General features: G+C 46.0%; 1 protein-coding gene across 1 annotated transcript; it reads right to left on the bottom strand.

Moving 5' to 3' along the window:
• Window positions 1-447: 447 nt before the first annotated feature.
• On the bottom strand, window positions 448-21,158 carry LOC119658829 (ubiquitin-conjugating enzyme E2 G1). Its single transcript, XM_038066563.1, has 3 exons — window positions 20,803-21,158; window positions 20,264-20,366; window positions 448-1,346 (listed from the first exon to the last, which is right to left on the bottom strand). Exons 1-3 carry the CDS (start codon window positions 20,846-20,848, stop codon window positions 989-991), a joined length of 507 nt encoding a protein of 168 aa, XP_037922491.1. The 5' UTR covers window positions 20,849-21,158; the 3' UTR covers window positions 448-988.
• Window positions 21,159-21,607: the final 449 nt, after the last annotated feature.

Raw genomic sequence — 21,607 nt, 5'->3', positions numbered from 1 at the left:
AGAGGGAGAAAAAGCGCGCACTCATTAAAACCGTTACATGTGAAAATCAGTGGGTAAAGATAGAAAAGTAGTTTGGTATTAAAACAAAGATCTTGCGCAAATGCATTAATGTCTGCTCTCTTTAGGATAATTATCTTTAATTGTAATTAATTAAATTTTCTTTACTTTATTTATACTTTCGCGTTTGATTATTATGTTTTGTTTCCAAACTGAGGAATCTAAAGAAAAGTCTGCAAAACTCTGGCGGAAAACTGGGAGCCTTGTTCGAATATTGCAAGTATCTTAACGAGTTTTTATTTAGTGGAAATTTCAAAAATTTCCCAAACTGATTATACGTTAACGCGGAACTCCTCGGAAAGTTGGAAATTATTAGAAATGGTATCGTTTCTATATAGAATATAAGCCAAGTTTAAATTTGTTATGTTATGCAAGGAAAACACATTGGTATTTAGTTTACTTTTTCATTTTAATGTGTATTTTATATAAAATTTGTTTCTAAAACTTTTTTAATTGTTTTCTTTTTTCTTTGTTTTGTAATTTATTTGAATTTTTACTTTCTTATGCAATCAGCCGCTGCGGTTTTCTGCGTTGCTCCCCACACTGGCGTCTGCTCTTTTGCTGTTGCTGGTGTTCTGTTCTGGCTGATTTTTGGTGTCGATGATGCATTTCGCTTCGTTCTGCTGCTGACGACGACAACGACGACTTTTATTGCGAGTTACTATATGATTAAATATATTTATGAAAGTGTAAAATTGCTGTTCAATCAAATTCTCGATTATTCTCATCTAAGCGAAGAATCATAGAATCATATCATCCATGTCCTTCGTATCGTGTGTGGATAGAGTGGAACTGGATATATACTTGGTTGGTTCGCATTATGTGTTACTGTTGTTGCTGCTGTTTCGTTACTTCTCTTTTATGGATCATACCTTTGCAGTTTCAGTTGTTTGAAAAAAAGAATTTATTTTTTAATATAAAATATATATTCCTACGAGCATTCCTCTTGACTCTTCCGGACGCAACGCGCTACTTTTCTTTTAAATTCCGGATACGCTTCTCGCCATTCCTTAGCAGCGTCTACGTTGGCTGGCGATTCGTCGTTTGGATCTGCTAGCATTGATATTACTGATATTAGAATAGTTTCGACGGTGTGAACGGGCAGCCAGCGCTCTGACGCTTTTTCGTAGCCCCATTTATCATCGCCAGGCTCGTGAAGAATACTTATACATACATCACCATTTTTTTCTATATTTGGATGCCATATCTCCGTTACGAATTTCATGCGAGGTGGCCTCAGTGGATACTCTTTGGGGAAATATAAATGTGCTTTGAAGAAACCGCCCTCACTGAAAGTAGAAAAAATGTCTGATTAGTACTATTCGTTGCTAGATAACGATAATCAGGGGAATACTTGACACTCAGACAGATAAGATGCAGTCGTAGTCGGAGAAACGTAGGAGTCCGCCAAAAAGAAAGGGAAATGGGAGTCACACACTTCTCTTGTTCAATCCTTTTTGGATAGGGTTTAACTTCTTCGTGTCTTCACAGAAAATAATGCCAGCTCACCTGAACTGCTATGACATTATCCCTTGTTACCGTTTCCCATTGCTGAGAAACCTTTTCTTCTAATACATTTTTTTGAGTTCGTGCTTCAATATCAGTGATAAACCAACAACAGCGAAACAAACACGAACTTCAAACTCGGGGACGACATTGACAGGCAACCGCTGAAACACATTTTTAATATCGGTTTATAGTCTGTCTGTCCGTCACACGCATTTTCCTCGTAGACGGTTATATCGATTGACAGCAAATTTTGTACAAAGGTAGGAACTGTGAACGCTCACACATACACTGAGTTATATCCTTTTACGTTGAATTTAAGGGAGGTCCCCATACATGCAAAAGGGGGGTGTACAATTTTTTTTCATCAAATATAGTCATGTGGGGTATCAAATGAAAGGTCTCGATTATTACTTTTCGAAACCGGTCTTAGTTTTGATATTTGTTGGAAAGGTGGGGAGTGCGGGGGGTTGAAATTGATCACTTCTTTAAGGGGACCATTCTCAGAAACTACCCAACCGAAAAATCTGAAAAAAATCAGGACGCTGCCACTATATGGTGCTTGGGCTCCGAAATACCTTCCATACCGATATCTGTTCAAATTTACTATAACTTTTAGTAATTGGCTGCAAATCCTCTTAAGTTTATGCTTGCAGTGATGTAGGTTATAATGTGGAGCATGATCTTACCAAGTTTGGTGGAAATCGCACTATTACTAACAAAGTTATAATACGCCAAAGTTTTTGCTTCTTTGAAAATTGAAGACTATGAATGTCAATATCACCCGAAAGTGGATACTCTCGCATAATATATGGATATGTTACGTGCTATATACTAAGAAATACACAAAACCTTTCGTACCTGCAGCGTCCAGCTTCTGGTTTCCCGACTTGTTCCGTTTGCAAACCCAAACGGATATTTTGTAAAAAAGCACACCCGCCACTGTGGTAGAGCGAATAATTTGGAATGAAGTGTTGTGGCGGACCGATCAATTTTCGAAACGAACGTACTGGAAAGAATGCAGACCGCCACGACTCAAGAATTTATTGATTATAATTAAAATAAATTAATATATTGGGTTAGGGAAAAAGAAATGTCGTATTTTGTCAATAGATGGCGACACTTAAACATATCTTCTGTAGAACTTATCGCATCGGGTAATACTATACGGCGATTTGAAGACGACAATCTGTGCTACAAGCGTCTCTTTGACAGTGTTGTGATCGCCCGTTTCAGTCTCAAGTTATAGCGCGTCAAAGAAGGAGTTCACCAAGCAAGAAATTCGTCAGATTTTACATTTTTACTACATGAGAGGTAATAATGCAACGAAGGCGAACGAAAAAAATTGTGAAGTTTATGGGTCCGATACTGTAACGATTCGCACAGTACAGCGTTGGTTCAATCGACTTCGTTCTGATGTAGTGGATGTCGAAGATACACCCCATACTGGTAGGCCAATCGTCGTAGAAATCGATAAAATCGTTGAAATCATTCAAGTAGATCGGCATGTGAGCAACGCTAGCGATGTACTGCTGAAACGAAACGAATTCGATCCATTTTTGAAGCGAATGGTGACTGTTGATGAAAAGTGGACAACCTCAAGCGAAAAAATCATGGTCGAAGCGCGGCGAGCCGGCCCAACCTATCGTCAAGCCCAGATTGGCGGCCAGGGAGGTTTGGCTGTGTGTTCGGCGGGATTGGAAGGGAATTACCCATTATGAGCTACTCAATTATGGCCAGATCTTCAACTTGGTCCTCTACTGTGAGCAACTCGACCGTTTGAAGCAGGCGATTGAGCAGAAGCGGTCAATAGGAATGGTGTTGTCTTCCACCAGGACAACGCTTGGCCTCACACATCTTTGAAGACCCGGCAGAAGCTACGGGAGCTCGGATGGGATGTCCTATCGTACTCGCCGTATAGTCCAGACCTGGCACCAAGTCATTACCATCTCTTCCGGTCCATGCAAAACGCTCTTGATGTTACTAATAATAATAATAATCGTTGGCGCAACAATCCATATTGGATCAGGGCCTTGAAGTGTGTTAGAGCACTTCATTCAAGACCGTAACGGTACACTACAGTACACTGTAGGAGGCAATGTGGTCAGCATTACGCTCGCCCGAGATTATTATCCTGATGTGACTCAGGTACTCATTCACAGCTGAGTCGACTGGTATCCGACGTCAAATTACGATACAAATCTCACTGCCACCAGCGAGATTTGAACCGCACCCTCCCGTACGACAGCCTTTTGCTCTGACCACTCGGCTATCCGGAGACTACTGCTACTAAGTTGGCCTCAAAAGAGGCTTGCGAAAAGTGGCTGTCTGAGTTTTTTGCAAATGAGGAGGGGGGGGTTTATAAGGAGGGGATAATGAAATTGCCTTCTAAATAGTAGCAAACGGCGCATATTTGACTCAAATCGGATCATTCTAAGTATGTTAAATAAAGCGTCAAATTTCGATCACAAATACGACATTACTTTTTCCCCAACCCAATATGAACAGCTTCCAGTAGATAAGAAATTGATTTTTTTTTCAGTAGTGTGAAATTTTCAGAAAATGGAAATTGTTTTTTTTTCATATTTTGATAGTTTTCACCTTGAAAAATAACAAAAAATTTGCAAGATCTTGAGATACGATTTCAAAGTTTCAAGTTACAGCCTTCTAAGTGTAGCTGTCATTTATAAATGCGCGCCATCTGAGGGGTCGTCCCCAAATTATTGCTTGGGATATGCGGGCGATGTAAACAATAATAACTCCGTCGAAGTCGAACTCCAGCCCGGTTGTGAAAGGGGATAGTATCAATCTGAATAGCTGTACGTCGCCGCAGCATCTTAGGGGATAGGAGCAGAAAGTGCAGGAACTTTGCAGTCCTGTAGATTACTCACTGAGGAAACTATCACCACACTTGGCAATTAGGTATAAAATGCAAAACCAAAGAGAGGCATTGCTTGCTGCAGCTGTTTCGCCACAATTTGCGCGTAGGCAGCGGATGAAATGGACTGAGGAACTTACCTCTTTATCATCCGCCACTACTACGAAATAACGGCGGGGGCAGGTACAATATCTTACCGCCCCTTGTTGCACCAGAGATTCATCAAGCGCTTTCCGCAATACGCGCACGTGACCGTGCTGCAGGCCGTAAACCAGTACCGCTTCATTACTCGCAGCGACACAATCCCGGTCGCAGCACTGGTGACCAAGAACCGATGGAGACAGAGATGGCGGCATTAATTACACCACGCCGCACTGCAAGCAACAATTTCAATACTTGCTGAAGCACACTTCTTCACCGTCCGGCTGATGAGATTAGAGACGAATTCCAGAGAACGTAGATAAAATTTTCGGAAATGGATCTTTTGCAAAGATCAGATCTTTCCAGGCTCTATGCATCTATGCGAGAATTTTATCTTAAATCAATGATGAGATTGCATCACGACTGCGTGCTGATATTTCGCTGCTACAATGACAATCACTTGTGTATTGTGGGTAGGACTGACAACCCTACACGGAAAACCGAAGTTACGAAGCCACAACAGGAGCCTCGGACTGGACGGATTATACAACGACGAACCCGGCAACAACAACGGAATAACGATTTGCGCATTTTCTCATGGAACGTGCGCTCCCCGTATAGAGATGAAGCTGCTGAGCAGCTAGCCGATACCCTGTCCCAATATACAACTGATGTTACAGCGTTACAAGAGATGCGTTGGACAGGGACCGGTTTCTTGGAGAAGAGTCGCCACACCATTTGTTATAGTGGCCATCCAGTAAACCATGTGCTCGGAGTAGGTTTCTTAGTCAACCAAAAAATGAAACCTGCTGTTATCGGCTTTGAAAACATAAGCGAACGGCTAGGCACCCTGGGCTTGCGAGGCAAGTTTAGAAATATAAGCCTTATTAACGTTCACGCCCTTACAAAGAAGACTGCAGAGTAGGAGGATACCTTCTACGAGGCAGTAGAACGAACCCTCGAAACCTATCCCAGATATGATATCAAAATCACACTTGGGGATTTTAACAACCAAGTAGGGAAGGAGCCCGTATTCAGGCGATACGTTGGCTCCCGTAGCTCACATCAAAATACAAATGATAACGTACTGCGGATTATTCAATTAGCAGTGTCACACAAAATGGTTGTTGGAAGTACCTGGTTTGCGCGAAAAGCCGTCCAAAAACATACATGGCCCTCTCCAGACGGGACCACTTTCAACTAAATTGACCACGTGTTGATCGATCACCGCCGCATCTCAGCCTTGATGTCAGAACATATAGGGGGGCCAATATAGACTTGGATCAGTATCTCGTTGACATGCGGCTCCGAGCTCGAATAACAACACCACCAACAATCCCCTCTGACAATCAGTTGAGAGTGAAGCCATCCACAACACAGCCCCCCGCCACGCCTACAAGAGGCAAATGGACACCGCAATAATCGCAGTCAACAGAGATCCTGGAGACGAAGCATCAACAAATGATCTTTACAACCACCTGAAGAACGTTATCATAAATACGGCTACAAACATACTTGGTCCCAGCTGCAAAAAGAGTCGGAACGGCCGGTTTGACGATGAATGTAAGTTAACAACGAACGGAAGAATGCTGCATATCGAGTAATGTTGCATTCTCAAAGAACGCGCAGAGACTTATCACGAACTCCGTCGAGCGGAGAAGCGACTTCACAGACGGAAAAAGGAAGCCTGGGAGAACCAACAAGTCTGTGAACCGCACCAAGCACAGAAGGCGGAAGTTTTACCAACAAGTCAGCAGGATGAAGCCTTACACATCTCGATGTTCATCCTGCCGAGACAAAGGGGAAAATCTGGTTTCCGACAGAATGGGCATATTGGTTGAGTACTTTGATGAACTGCTGAACAACCAGAACATCGGCGAGTTGCAGGTCCCGCCAACTGAAGACGACGGACAAATACTGCCACCACCAAGTATAGAAGAAACCGTCCGTGCAATTCATCGACTTAAAAATCATAAGTCGCCAGGAGTCAATGGAATTACAGCCGAATTAGTTAAATATGGAGGCGAGCAATTACACCAACTGGGTCAGCGAATCAATGCCTGACGATTGGCAACGGGACATTATCTGTCTCTCTACATAAAAAGGGAAATATCATGCAGTGCAGCAATTATAGAGGATTCACGTTGCTAAGTACCATCTATAAGATATTCTCCGCTATCTTGCTAGGCCGGATAGCCCCATACGGCCAGAACATCATTGGCCCATACCAAAGATCCTTCACTCCAGGCAAATCAGCAACAGATCAGATTTTCTCTCTGCGGCAAGCGGTGGAAAAACTGTTGGAATATGGACATCAGTTGCACCATCTCTTCATTGACTTTAAAGCCGCCTATGATAGCATAGCTAGGGTGAAACTCTACACGGCCTTAAGAGAACTCGGTATCCCGACGAAATTGATAAGACTGACCAGGCTGTCCCTGACCAATGAACGAGGCCAGATAAAAGCAGCAGAATCTCTCAAGACCATTCGAGATCAACAACGATCTATGACAAGGGGATGCCCTATCATGCTTCCTCTTTAACCTGGCCCTTGAGAGAGTGATCCGTGATGCTGAGGTAAATGCAAGGGGTACGATCCCCTTTAAGTCCACCCAACTACTGGTCTATGCTGACGATATCAACATCATGGAAGGAACGATCCGAGATGTACAAACTGCCTTCATTCAGATTGAGCAGGCGGCGCAAGATTTTGAGCTGTACATCAATGAAGACAAGACAAAGTATATGGTGGCAACATCAGCACCGAAAACCAACCAACCAACAATATCAAACCGCACTGGTCAAACGGGAAGAAAAAAGATAGGAGAATACAACTTTGAGACCGTTGACAATTTCCCCTATCTAGGATCGAAAATCACAACCGATAACAGATACGGTAATGAAATCCGCGCACGGTTGTTATCAGCCAACAGAGCCTATTTCAGCTTACAAAGAGTGTTCTGCTCGAAACGTCTCACCATAGGGTGAAAGTTCTTACTGTACAAGACTATGATCTTGCCAGTCCTCATGTATTCCTCGGAAACTTGGGTTCTTAGCAAGTAAAATTGCGAACTCTTGGCCGCGTTCGAGAGAAGAATGCTCCGAAGAATTTTTGGCCCCCTGCATGAGGATGGACGATTCCGTAGCCTACACAATGACGAAATCTATGAGCGATACCATGACCGTCCGGTTGTGGATAAAATCCGGCTCAATAGGTTACGGTGGGCGGGTCACTTAATCCGTATGGATGAAGATGATCCCACCCGGAAAGTCTATAAGGGCAATATCTATGGTAGGAAAAGAAGACGAGGCAGACCCTGCCTAAGATGGAGCGATGGCGTGGGCCAGGACGCCAGACAGCTTTTAGGGATATCGAATTGGTGGACCTCGGCGCAAAACCGGGATGTCTGGAGTTCCTTATTAAGGCAGGCCTAGACCGGATACCGGTTGTTGCGCCGTTGATGATGATGAACTAACGCAAACATCTACGAATAATAATGGGACAAACCTTTAATCGATATTCTTTATCATTTTATTGTGGGTATGAAGACAACATATATATATATTCATATATGTATATCTAAGATTCGAATCAAACATTTGTATTTTTATCCACAAATGGAAACATCGGAAAACTTTGAGTCATTCACACGATTGCTTATACGAGTGTGTCACTTCATAATTCATATCAGTTCAATGCACAACTTTTTTATTAAATATATATAATTACATAGCACTGGACTTTCAACAACATTTGGGGATTGAAATGTGTAGAGTTTCTTCAAAAAAGTAGCTAAGCATTTCCGGAAGTCAAAGGCGACCTCGTTCGTATATCTTCTTCAACAGTTTGTCGAGAATTTGTATGAATATTGGGCAAATATGATATGATATCGAGTTTAATTGAAACCTATTAATTTATTTTGAGGATGACTCGGTAAGAAAGCGAGCAGGTGCTATCGGTATAAGCGAAGTGTTTAAAGATGTTGATAAGACAGCATGAAGTACGTCACCTACCATGAGATGACTAATGTCGGCCTGCTATTGGCCTTGGACGAACTTATGGTGTGAGCACTATGGCTGACTTGACTGATGGTGAATATCAACCCCTTTGAAATATCCGTCTTGCGTGGAGCACTGATGCAGAGATCTGAGGTGGTCAAAATGCTATTCCATAATGGGTTGTAGGTAATAAGCAAAAATCCAAGTTGGCCTCTCCTTGTCGATCAAAGTGCTAGTTCTTCATGCCCAGACCTGAGATCTGGAAAGTGAAGGACTGGGACCCAACACTGTCGATCAGTGAGTTTTTCAATCAGGTTATTGAGGGTAAAATACCATCTATAATACTAATAATAATAATCGTTGGAACTCCGCCGAAGCCGGTCCCAAGCCCGGTTACGAATGGAGGAGGGATGGATAGCTTCAGTCTGAATGGCTGTACGCCACCGCAGCGTCTCAGTGGGTAGGTGAGGAAAGTGCAGGAACTTTGCAGTCTTGCAGATTAATCACTGAGGAAGCTATCCCCACACCTGGCAGTAATGCAAATCCATCCAATGAAAAGAAGGAGAAATTTGAGGCCCGGTACGGACAACCGGCGGGAGTCGTCTGACTGGATAACTGCGTAATTGACTGCACGGCGTCGAAATCGCTAGTCGTGGGGCGGTTCGACGTTTAAGCGCCACGACGACCAGGAGCATAGCTCCGCCTGCTGCAGCTCTTTCGCCACAATCTGTGGCGACCATTCAGCAGGTTCGCGTAGGGAGCGAATGAAATGGACTGAAGAAATGAACCTCTTCATCATCCGCTCCCACTACGAAATAACGGCGGGGGCGGACACAACATCTTACCGCCCTTGTTGCACCAGAGATTCGTCGAGCGTTTCCCGCAATTCGCGCATGTGACTGTGCAGCGAGTCGCAGACCAGTACCGCTTTATTACTCGCAGCGACACAATCCCGACCACCATCAGGGAGCGTGTTCGATTGGAGGTCATCGGGGAAACTGGTGACCGAGAGTCGATGGGGGCAGAGGCGGCGGCATCAACATCACCACGCCGCACTGCAGGTAACAGTTTCAGTACTCGCCGAAGCACTCTTCTCCACCGTCCAGCTGAGGTTCAGGACGAATTCCAAAGAGCGTGTATAGAATTATCGGATATGGATCCTTTGCATAGACCAGGTATTCCTAGGCTCTATGCATCTCCAGCAACTCCGGGAATCTCAAATCAATGATGAGATTGCGTCTCGGCTGTGTGCTGATATGTCACTGCTGCAACTACAATCATATCATGCTCAGCATGCTGGGCGGGTAACCCCCAAAGTCCACCCCAATATTCTTTCGTTTTCGTTACTGAAAACTGCACTGTCTGGACACTCTGTTGGGATTCGTTGAGAAATCTGAAAAAGCTCCGAGAAGTCCAGAATTTCAACTACGAGTGTCTCACTGGGGATGGCATAGCTCCGGTAAACCCTCTGCACTTTATTATGCTGAGCATGCTGAGTGGATCACCGCCGAATGCACCCGCCATGCCAATACGCCTGGCATGAATTTTGCGGATGTTACCGAAGAGGAAGTACGACGAGCCATAATCAGCTCGAAGAACTGGAGGGGCCCAGGTGTGGATAGGGTGCAGAATTTGTGGTATAAGAAATTTACCAGCGTACACAGTCAGTTGGCACGCAGTGTAAATAAGGTCATGAGTCGGCTGGAGGAATTTCCATCCTTCCTCACTGCGGGGATTATCTACCTTATCCCTAAGAAGGACACGGTGCAGGACCCCGCAGACACAAGGCCGATTATTTGGTTACCAACCCTCTACAAATTCATCACGTTCATTATTAGGATCAATGCGCACCTCGAGACCAACAACATCCTGTTCGAGGAGCAGAAAGGCTGCTGAGTTAGGTCAAGGGGTTGCAAAGAGCAGCTGATTATCGACTCGGTAGTTGTAGGACAAGCAACTAGAGTCCAAAAAACCTCTTTAGTTGCTATATCGATTATGTCAAAGCTTTTGGCAGCGTGCCGCATACCTGACTAATCGATGTCCTACATCTGTACCGCATTGATCCAAAACTAATAAAGTTTTTGGCGGTAGTCATGAAAGGGTAGCATACGACCTTATCAGTGCGTACATCTGAGGGTGCTAATACCTCAGAGCCCATCCGTATACGGAGGGGCATCTTCCAGGGGGATTCATTGAGTCCTCTTTGGTTTGTATGGCACTGAACCCTCTTTCATGGCTACTGAATGATGCTAGAGGGCATGGTTTTGCAATAAAGTATGGCCTACGTGCTAAGTGCGAACTGACACACTTGATGTACTTAGATGGTATCAAGCTGTATGCTGGTACTGACGACCATCTTAGAAGTCTGTTGCGAATAATAGCCGTGATATTCGGATGGAGTTTGGATTAGCCAAGTGTAGAATCCAAGCCATCCGCAAAGGTCATCACGAGCCGCATGCCGGACATAGCATTGGTGACCTCCACATCGAAGCTATGACCGAGACACACTTCTACAAGTACCTAGGAATTCTGGAAGGTACCCATGCTCGAATTGGTGATCTGAAGGATGCTCTGCTGTCCGAATTCCTGCAACGTGTAAAGCTGGTGCTGGAATCGCATCTCCCGGGGAAGAATAAAATAAATGCGTTGAATGCATTCGCTACCCCTTCACTGGCTTATGCTTTCGGAATATTGCCGTGGACGAAAACCGATCTGGAAAACGTCCAGCGGCGGATACGGACAACTATGTCCAAATTCCGAATGCATCATCCAAAGTCTGCCGTGGAGCGGATGAACCTACCTCGTGACATCGGAGGCAGGGACGTGGTTGACGTGGCGGCACAACATCATCGCCAAGTCGACTCGCTGCGCGACTTAACTTGAAGGATCGAACAGATGGCTGTGTGCTGGGGAGCTCTTTGCTGAGACGGAGGGATTCATGTGTGGCATTCAAGACGGCGTGATCGCTACCTGAGCTTATAAAAAGCTCATCATGAAAGAATTGGTGGAGAACGACCAGTGCAGAATGTGTGGTTCGGCATTAGGACCATCTCATTTCTGGCTGCACTATTATGGCACCGGTGCAATACATCACCAGACATAATGCTGTATGTAAGGTTATCCATCAAAACCTTGCATACAAGCATGGGCTCATCACGGGAACATGCCTGATTTACCGATATGAGCCACAAGCAAGTTCTGACTGCTGGCCATACTCCACACAACAAGCCTGACGTACTGTTAGTTGACAAGACGGGTCGCTCCGCGTATATTATTGATGTTGCTATCCCCCATAATAGCAACATTGAACGGAAATACGTGGAGAAGAAGGTCAACTATGAGCCATTGGCTCGAGAAATTTGGCGTCTCGAGCGGGTGGTTGTAGTTCCCATAATATTGTCAGCTACAGGTATTGTACCTAAATCCCTCACGGCTTCCCTTGATATCCTGGGACTTCCGCACAGTCTGGTTCAAACTATGCAGAAGTACACCATTCTGCATACGTGCTCGATGTTGCCGGGAATCCTCGACGGATTTTCCCATTAACCTACTACCGGCCACCACCACCAGCGCCCCTTTGGTTTTTAAGTAGGTAGGATCGTCCGAGCCTAAATACTTGGCACTTAGTGCAAGTATTAGGTAAAATCCGGCATCTGCCGAGATTGTGATAAATCGGAAATAATCCATATTGGATCAGGGGCCTTGAAGTGTGTTAGAGCACTTCATTCAAGACCGTGGACGGTAAACCACAGTATACTGTGGGAGGCAATGTGGTCAGCATTGCGCTCGCCCAAGCTTATTACCCTGATTTGACTCAGGTACTCATTCACAACTGAGTCGACTGATGTCCGACATCCAGTCACGATAATAAATTACTCCGCCTCCAGCGAGATTTGAACCGCGACCTTTTGCTACGACAGCCTAGCGCTCTAAGCACTTGAGTCATCCGTCAAATATCATCTGGCGGCAAAAAAGCACTACCGTTCCAATATGGGAAAGTAGTCCAGTGCAGTCGCAGAATGTTCAAACGGTTACTTTCCAATAACATGAAGATTTCTGAATGCATTTTTGCAACCGTAGGTCGCAGTTCAAATCTCACTGATGGCAGAGCGATTTGTTGTCGTGACTGGATGTCGGATACCAATCGACTCAGCTGTGAATGTACCTGAGTCAAATCACGGTAATAATCTCGGGCAAGTACAATGCTGACCATATTGCCTCCTACAGTGTACTGTAGTGTACCGTTACGGGAGTGTTGTCCGCCTTGTCGCCCCCTATGGTTTTGAGTGTTGACCGGTTCTACAAGGCAATGAATGACGGCTCGTGATAATGAAGACGAAAATGTTGCGTTGGATCAATGGCGTAATACGTCATGACTATACCCGAAATAAGTGCATCCGCGATCGATAAGAGGTTACACCAATCGTGGAAAACTGCGAGAAAGAGGTCTTCGTTGGTAAGGACCTATAATTCAGAACATCGAATTCGACCAAAAGACCGACTGAAATAATGTGGGCATATCACGCTAGATCCTGATTTGAGAACCTATCAACAAGTCAATTGCCCTTCTGAACGGGACAGAGATTGAAATAGAAGAAAATAAATTCGCTCAAGCGGAGTACAGCCGCTTAGCTTGACGGGGCTGCTTCAGCTTCTGTGGAGCTGCCACATGAACTTCTACGGAAATCCTAAAAATTCAAAATTTCCCAGGAGAACAGTAGAAAAGGAGGATCGTTAAGATTTGGAGAAAAGCACCCGCAACTTGAGAGACACGATTGAGAAGGTAATTACGTGTTTCCGGCTATCACGAACAAGGAAAATAATTCTGGAATTCACAACGAATATCTCGAAAGTTTGTTTAATAAACCGAGGTACTGACCATATTAACACCCTTTGGATTATTGTGAAAGTGTGTGTGTGAAATTAAGACCATAACTCCACCTGCTTCGCACCGATTTCGAGGAGAGGGAGGGGGGCATTCCATAAAGACTAATAGCTATTATCAAAGCGACATATGGTAGCGCAAAACGTCTCGCAGCAGCTATAAGCTCTCCACATTTATGAAATCTCCTTCCTCCGTAATGATTTGAAGGGAGCGTGAACATTTTAAATTCTAACTCACCCACTGGGAACTCCTCGCATTCAAATTAAAATCCTTCACAAAAATTTTAAGTGCATTTTTCTCAAAAACGGGAGCGAGAGAGAGTTTCCGAAAGATCGCTCAATCGTTCAACATTTGGACATCGAAAACTCCTGAGGAATAAAGATAGCGCTGATGTTTTTATAACCAAATTGAAGGCCAAGGTAGACACAAAGGAAGTTTACCAATGTCCTGGAACGGATTATGGTGTGATCTACGTTCATCTTGCGCATTCATTTTGCCAAGGATCTCACGACACAACTTCAGATGATCACAACGCGGATCGACATCTTCAATACTTTTCTGCTTTGCGGTCAAAGGGTAGTATAGGTCCCAGGGCGAAACGTGGATTGGTAACCACGATGGGGCATGAAACCTGGGAAACGCCTGAACCAACACCAATAGCTCTACTACCAAATCCTATCTCCACCTCCACGTGGTGATTGCTGGTGATTCTTTCTTCATGAAAAACTGTAGAGGGAGTTCCCGCGCCTAAAAACGGGAAAAAATGTACCAACTGGTCCTCCATGTTGGGGGTTGGGTAGGGCTGACAATCCTACACGGAAAACCCATGTTACGAAGCCACGGAAGGAGCCTCAGACAGGATGAATTTTACAACGACGAACCCGGCAACGACAACGGATTAACGATTTGCCCATTTTCTCATGGAACGTACGCTCCCTGTACAGACCGAATGTTGCTGAGTAGCTAGCCGAGGAATTACAGCCGCATTAGTCAAATACACCACCAAGTGGTTCATCAACTTGTGCTCAAGGTGTGGGACAGTGAGTAGCTAGCCGATTCCCTGTCCCAATATAAGGCTGATGTAACAGGGTTGCAAGAGATGCGATGGACAGAGACCGGTTTCCTGGAGAAGAGCCGCTACACCATACATTATAGCGGCCATTCAGTAAACCACAGTGCTCGGCGTAGGTTTCTTAGTCAACCAAAAAATGAAACCTACTATTATCGGCTTGGAAAATATAAGCGAAAGGCTATGCACTCTGCGTTTGCGAGGCAAGTTTAGAAATATAAGCCTCATAAACGTTTACGCCCCTACAGAGGAGACTGCAGAGTCGGAGAAGGGTACCTTCTACTAGGCAGTTGAGCGGACCTTCGAAGCCTGTCCCAAGTATGATATCAAAATCATACTTGGAGATTTCAACAGTCAAGTAGGGACGGAGCCCGTATTCAGGCGATACGTCGGCTCCCATAGCTTACATAGGGATACCGGATTATTTAGATAGCAGTATCGCACGAAATGGTTGTTGGAAGTACCTGGTTTGTGTGGAAAGCGGTCCACCAAAATACCAGACGGGACCACTTTCAACCAAATTGACCACGTGCTGATTGAACGCCGCCATCTCTCAGCGTTGATGACATATAGGGGGCCAATATAGGCTCGGATCACTATCCCATTCGCATAGTGCTCCGAGCTCGAATTATGACACCGCCTACAATCCCCTCTGACAATCAGGTGAGAGAGAATACCGAAACCATTCACAACACGGCCCACCGCAACACCTGTAAGGGGGGAATGGATGCCGCAATAACGACAGTCAACAGAGATCCTGGAGTAAAGCATCAACAAATGATCTTCACAAACACCTGATCGTTATCATTGATATGGCCACGAAGATACGTGGCCCCAGCCGCAAGAAAAGACGGAACAGCTGATTTGACGATGAATGTAAACTAGCAACGGAACGGAAGAATGCTGCATACCGAGTAATGCTGCATTCTCAAAAAACACGGGCACGCGCAGAGACTTATAACGAACTTCGGCGAGCGGAGAAGCGACTTCACAGACTGAAAAAGGAAGCTTGGGAGAACCAACAAATCTGTGAACTAGAAAAGTACAGGGAGCAACCGAACCAGGCGTGCAAGTTTTATCAACAAGTCAGCAGGATGAAGCCTTATACACCTCGATGCTCATCTTGCCGAGACAAAGAGGGAAATCTGATTTCCGACAGAATCGGTATATTCGAGCGATGGTTTGAGTACTTTGATGAGCTACTGGGCAACCAGAACATCGGCGAGTTGGAGGTCCCGCCAACTGAAGACGACGGACAAATACTGCCACCACCAAGTATAGGAGAAACAGTCCGTACAATTCTTCGGTTAAAAAATCATAAGTCACCAGGAACCGATGGAATTACAGCCGCATTAGTCAAATACACCACCAAGTGGTTCATCAACTTGTGCTCAAGGTGTGGGACAGTGAATCAATGCCTGACGATTGGCAACGAGGCATTATCCGTCTCATACATAAAAAGAGGTATCACGTTCCTGAGTACCATCTATAAGATATTTTCCTCTATCTTGCTAGGCCGGATAGCCCCATACGCCCAGAACATCATTGGCCCATACCAAAGAAGCTTCACTCCAGGTAAATCAGCAACAGATCAGATTTTCTCTGTGCGGCAAGCGATGGAAAAACTGTTCGGTATCCCGACGAAATTGATAAGATTGACACTGTGCGAGGCCAGATAAAAGCAGCAGGATCACTCTCAAGACCATTCGACATCAACAGGGATACGATCCTCTTTAAGTCCGGTGCGAGATTTTGGGCTGCACATCAATGAAGGCAAGACAAAGTATATGGTGGCAACGTCAGCGCCGAAAACCAACCAACAACATCAAACCGCAATAATCAAACGGGAAGAATAAGGATAGGAGAATACAATTTTGAGACCGTTGATAGTTTCTCCTATCTAGGGTCGAAAATCACAACCGATAACAGTTACGACGATGAAATCAGCGCACGGTTGTTGTCAGCCAACAGAGCCTATTTCAGCTTACAAAAACTGTTCCGCTCGAAACGTCTCAACATAGGGTCAAAGCTCTTACTGTAAAAGACAATGATTTTGCCAGTCCTCATGTATTCCTCGGAGACTTGGGTTCTTAGCAAGAAGAATTGCGAACTCTAGGCCGCGTACGAGAGAAGAATCCTCCGAAGAATTTTTGGCTCCCTACATGAGGATGGACGATTCCGTAGCCTACATAACGACGAAATCTATGAGCGATACCATGACCGTTCGGTTGTGGATAAAATCCGGCTCAATAGGTTACGGTGGGCGGGTCACTTAATCCGTATGGATGAGGATGATCCAGCCCGGAAAGTCTATAAGGGCAATATTGATGGTAGAAAAAGAAGACGAGGCAGATCCTGCCTAAGAGAGCGATGGCATAGGGCAGGACGCCAGACACCTTTTAGGGATATCGAATTGGTGGACCTCGGCGCAAAACCGGGATGTCTGGAGTTCCTTATTAAGACAGGCCTAGAGCGGATACCGGTTGTTGGGCTGTTGATGATGATGAAAATTCTATGGTGCCCGATACATGCGGGGTAAACACTCAACGGACTCGCCCATGTTGAGGCTCCTTTTTCTGTATCGACTTATCCGTACTCCTCTGCGCTCTGACGATGTGCTGTGTTTAGCAGGGTAGGTAGGTAGGTATCAGTGGCCGCTCCGGGGAGCCCAATTAGCGCATTGGTGCGCCGTTTTGATGCCACAAACTCCTAAGACCGTGACTGTTGTTATAGGAACAGGGAAGCAGAGTCCAGCTGGCTCGGATCTTCAGAGCCAGCCCGTGGCATTCACGAAGGAAAGCAGCTCTCCGACCTTGCAGCTAGAAATCTCACTGAGGTCCCCAAAGAATGGTTTACCCGGTGTCTGCAGCCTCACTCGAGCCAGAGCTGGACAATCGCAGAGAAAGTGCATGAGGGTTTCCCTTCCTTCTCCGCAGCTTTGGCAATGCAAGTTGTAGGGTAAGTCGAGCCTAGCGGCATGGTCCCCTATGGGCCAGTGCCCCGTGCAGACCGCCGTAATCTTCAATGCATTTGCACGCGTCTGGCACAGGAGCTCTCGTGATCGGGCTCTGTTATAAGCGGGCCAAATTCTCCTTGATTTGGCACAGCTTGTAAGCCTTCGCCATCTCAGGCCCGCGGCTGCTAGGTAGTGCGAGTAGACTCGGTGTTTAGCAGAGTCACGGAGAATTACCAGTGCCACATCATGTCAGCTATCTTTGGATCACCGAGCAGCCTCTCCGTCTCAGTGTCCCGGATCTCAACACTTGTATACTCTGGAATCTACAACGCATCCTGTTTTCAACGTTATATTTTAATTAATTATTATTAAATCAATGATGACTAAACGTTTATAACTGTAACGTTAATGATCATTATTTGTAAAGCTGGCAACACGTGTCCAGCCTGTTCGAGTAGCCTCTGACACTAAGTGTTTCGGCTTGTGTTTGCGTGTTTGGCTTTTTTAGTCAAGAACAATAGTGTGTATCTGTCAACATAGGCCAAGTGCCTGCCATTAGCCCTGTTGGTGCACTTCGCGGGTGGTATTAGGTCCTTTTTTTGGTGGAGATTAACTGTGAGCTAGCAGCCTGCAAACTGCTTGCTATAGAAATGTTAACCAAAACTACTAAGCCTGAATACAATGACGACGTTTGCTTATCGTTGAACAGAACGCGCTTTTGGAATATGCGTACACTTTCCGATAACGACCGCTCGCTTCTTCCAACTTGGGCGAGAGTTCAAGCGAATCGCGCTGGACATTCTGGTGGGCTCTGGAGGACACTCCTGTCCCTCTTGCGATACTCTGCGTTTGAACTCCGCAAAGCCTGGCGGAAGTAATCATGAGGATATGATTGGCAAGTGGGCACTGACAACTCCTTACACGCACATGTGATGAAGCGACACGGTTTTGAGGGCCGCAACGATAATGGTAAATAACCTTTCACCATTATCGTTGCGGCCCTCAAAACCGTATATGTATATTTGCAATTCCATCGCCTTGTCATTGGTGGCAAATTGTTCGAGCAAAGATCTCAACTGACCAACAAGACACGAGCACTCAGATTGACCACTGTAAACCGGAACCAAAGGTAGAGCTTCCTTAAAAATTCATGTCAGATTAATGATAATAGACGACGCAAGATTCCCATGTTTTCTCTCGTAGGAAGTGAGGAGGAAATAAATAGATGCAAATCAATCTTTTGGATGCATCCGTTTTCTGCTGGAATAAAATGAAGAAACACAAGAAAACCATCTAGTGACATCGACACACCGATACCACTGACGTACCTCGTCCCTACCCGAAAGGTGGACAATGAAATCCCATGCCCCTTTGCCGCTGAAGTTGCTCATCCTGAATCAAGGTGACTATCAAGGGTGGCGCAATGCTGATCACATTGTCTTTTACCGTGCACCCTTACGGCCTTAAATGAAGTGCTCTTAACACATCTCAAGGCCCAGACCCAATTGGACTGCCGCATTTCTTTATAGTGGTGGATTGAATCGACTTTTCCTAGCATAACGTTTGTTCGTTTTTTGGAAATTAATAATTTCTCTTCAATCATTTCGGCATGAAGTTGGGAAATTTCCAACCACGGCCCATGGTGGTACATGAAAACAAAAAAGTGTGAAACTCCACAATTTCACGCTCGTATTTTGGCAAGTTCAGATTGCACCAAAGAAAACTGCGAAAATCTGAATCTCTTGCAAACACGGAAGGCATTGTGTAACACACCTGCCCGCCCCACTCCTCGCCTGCGTGCTTCCCGCACTTCAGACGCGAGAGATAGTGACTCATTAGTTCCGCCGTCGTTTGCGAAATCTCAGTGACTCGATAAAATTATAAGAAATCTCGACGTCTCGAGGTTTCGGGGAAACTTCCCAGACGACAATTAAACTGCTTTTTCGAGGATCTTCTGTCGCCGCATTGAAAGTGGGTTGGCTTTGGGGACGGCCAGACAAGTTCCCATCGTTTATGCCCAATAAATTCAGGATTTATGTTGTTGACAACAAAAGAGGCGACGGCAACCGGAAAGTAGAGAAAAAAAGGTCGTCTCCGCCGATGTCGGTAACCTCCACCAAACACGGTCGTTCTTGTTTTTTGTTTCTTAATTTTGCAACCGCAGAGCGCTCGCTGGCCTTCCGAATGGGACTGGCATGTTGCCGGCCGTCACCGGTGCGACCCAGGCGAGGCCAAGAGCCTCCGCAGCCACCGAGAAACAAAACACCAGCCAAGAAATTCGTCGTCTCACATCACAACACGGAACCGAAGACAAAGAACGACGTGAATCAGACACCGCGACGTGCGTTGCGGATGATGAAGCCCGAGAAGAACTTGTGACTGGCCAAGTCCTCACATGTGCGGTCTCCAGCACGCTGCCCACCGTCCCCAGAGAGGTGACAGTCAGGTGGACCGTCCCTGCCGGGGACAGGCCTGGCCGTGACTCGCCAAAGTCCGTCTCCATTCGCAGAAAGTTGATCACGCAGAAAGAACGAGGTTATGGTCACCGCACGCTGCTGCAAAACACACTGTCACTGCTCACTTTCCCACGATGTCTGACCAGGTGTCCTTGCGGGGGAAATTGACCTCTGGTCGGGGGGCATTGTCCTCTTCGCCAGGACAGGGACACTTCTCGCGGGGTCCTTTCTTGGCTCCCATACTCCCACACAAGGGGCTCCTGCTCACGTCCCGAAATAGAAGCGAAAATAAACTTAGAAAACTGCGGATACTCACTAGAGTGTGTCCGGTGGTCCGATGATGAGTACTTCCCAGCGAAAGATGTCATTGTCGTCAATTAATCCAGCTGAAAATCCTTCGACTGGATTTTTGTTCAGCTCTGCAACGACACGTGAAAAAAGTTGCGTTAATCTCGCGGACAATGACAATCAGTGCAAAGCGCGAGGGGGTCTGGTCCGGTTGTTGCGGGACTGCCTTTACAGTAAATTGGCTGCCGCCGGGGCTCCTGCGAGGATCCCAGCCGGTGGCAATGCTTGACAATCGTCCAAATCCGACCGAGGCGTGTGATGGCTTTATCGATTTTTTTCCCAATTGTCAATAGATTTCCTCGGGTGGGATCTCGGACGAATGCGGTTCTGCGGACATCACCTGCGGTCCCTCGCGGCGGGCGGCATTCGTCCCGTGGCAGCAAAGGGAATTTCCGATTGGACGGGCCGCTCCTGGTGCGTGAACCTGTCGCCATCGGAGTCCCGTCGCGGCAGCACCGCCTCCGGACCAGTCTCCGCTCGCCAAACTCGCCAGTCCGCCATACTCACCAGCTAATTGCTTTTTCAGTAATAACGACGATTGAAGTTCTGACATTTAACTAAAAAGGATTTGTTTTCAAGTGAAAAGAATTCTCCTGCGACGACCAAGACGGCAACGAGAGAGCGCGCGCGCTATGAACGTGTTTGTGAACGGCCGACGACGTGCAAATTGCGACTTTGCTCGCAACTTTACTCACTTTCCAACGCGACTTTTCGGCTACGATCGACCAAGTAAAAAAAATTGACTTTTCCTATTGCGAGAAGTGTGAAAATAAAGAAAAACCTCGACTGGGAATCAGCGACGAAATCGAACGCGACAGCAGCGGCGACAACGACCACGGCTACGGAAAAGACTCGGTCGACTCTCGAATTCGAAATTCGATATGCGAGTTCGATGCACGGCGCTCCGCGGTCCCTACGCTCCTCTCTTTCGCACGGCCCCGGCACACACGCTCACCCGTCCCCGATGCGGGCAAAAACACTAGCAAAGGCGCAAGCGGGAGGCAGACAGAAGATCCCACGGCGGCTGACAGACGGCGGTCAATTTGATTTGGTTTGAATAATTTTTCGAAATCAGATTTTTGAATTTTGAGGGAATTTTGATTGTCGCGAGAACCTACGACCCGGCGGGTTTGCGCTGAATTTTTCTGCGTCGAAAAAACTTGTCTCGACAGCGATCCGAAAGGTTTGCCAGTGACTTTTGATTAAAAAATGAGCGAGCGAAGGAGTAAAAAGTGCGAACAGAAGACTTTGTTTTTCGGGGGACTGTTCTGCGACTTGTATCCAGTTCACGCACACTAAAACGTTCGCGAGC

Source organism: Hermetia illucens, chromosome 6 (assembly GCF_905115235.1).
Source record: "Hermetia illucens chromosome 6, iHerIll2.2.curated.20191125, whole genome shotgun sequence".
In the NCBI taxonomy this organism is placed as follows: Eukaryota; Metazoa; Arthropoda; class Insecta; order Diptera; family Stratiomyidae; genus Hermetia; species Hermetia illucens.
The sequence above is the reverse complement of the archived record's forward strand: the minus strand, read 5'-3'. Positions and strand labels throughout refer to the sequence as shown.

Excerpts from the sequence above, each read along its gene's own strand:
- LOC119658829 (XM_038066563.1), bottom strand. The coding sequence starts at position 20,848 with ATGTCAGAACTTCAATCGTCGTTATTACTGAAAAAGCAATTAGCTG. Across the intron at positions 20,367-20,802 it reads ACTGAAAAAGCAATTAGCTG|AGCTGAACAAAAATCCAGTC; the intron begins GTGAGTATGGCG and ends GTGTCGTTGCAG. Across the intron at positions 1,347-20,263 it reads GGACCACCGGACACACTCTA|TGAGGGCGGTTTCTTCAAAG; the intron begins GTGAGTATCCGC and ends TTCTACTTTCAG.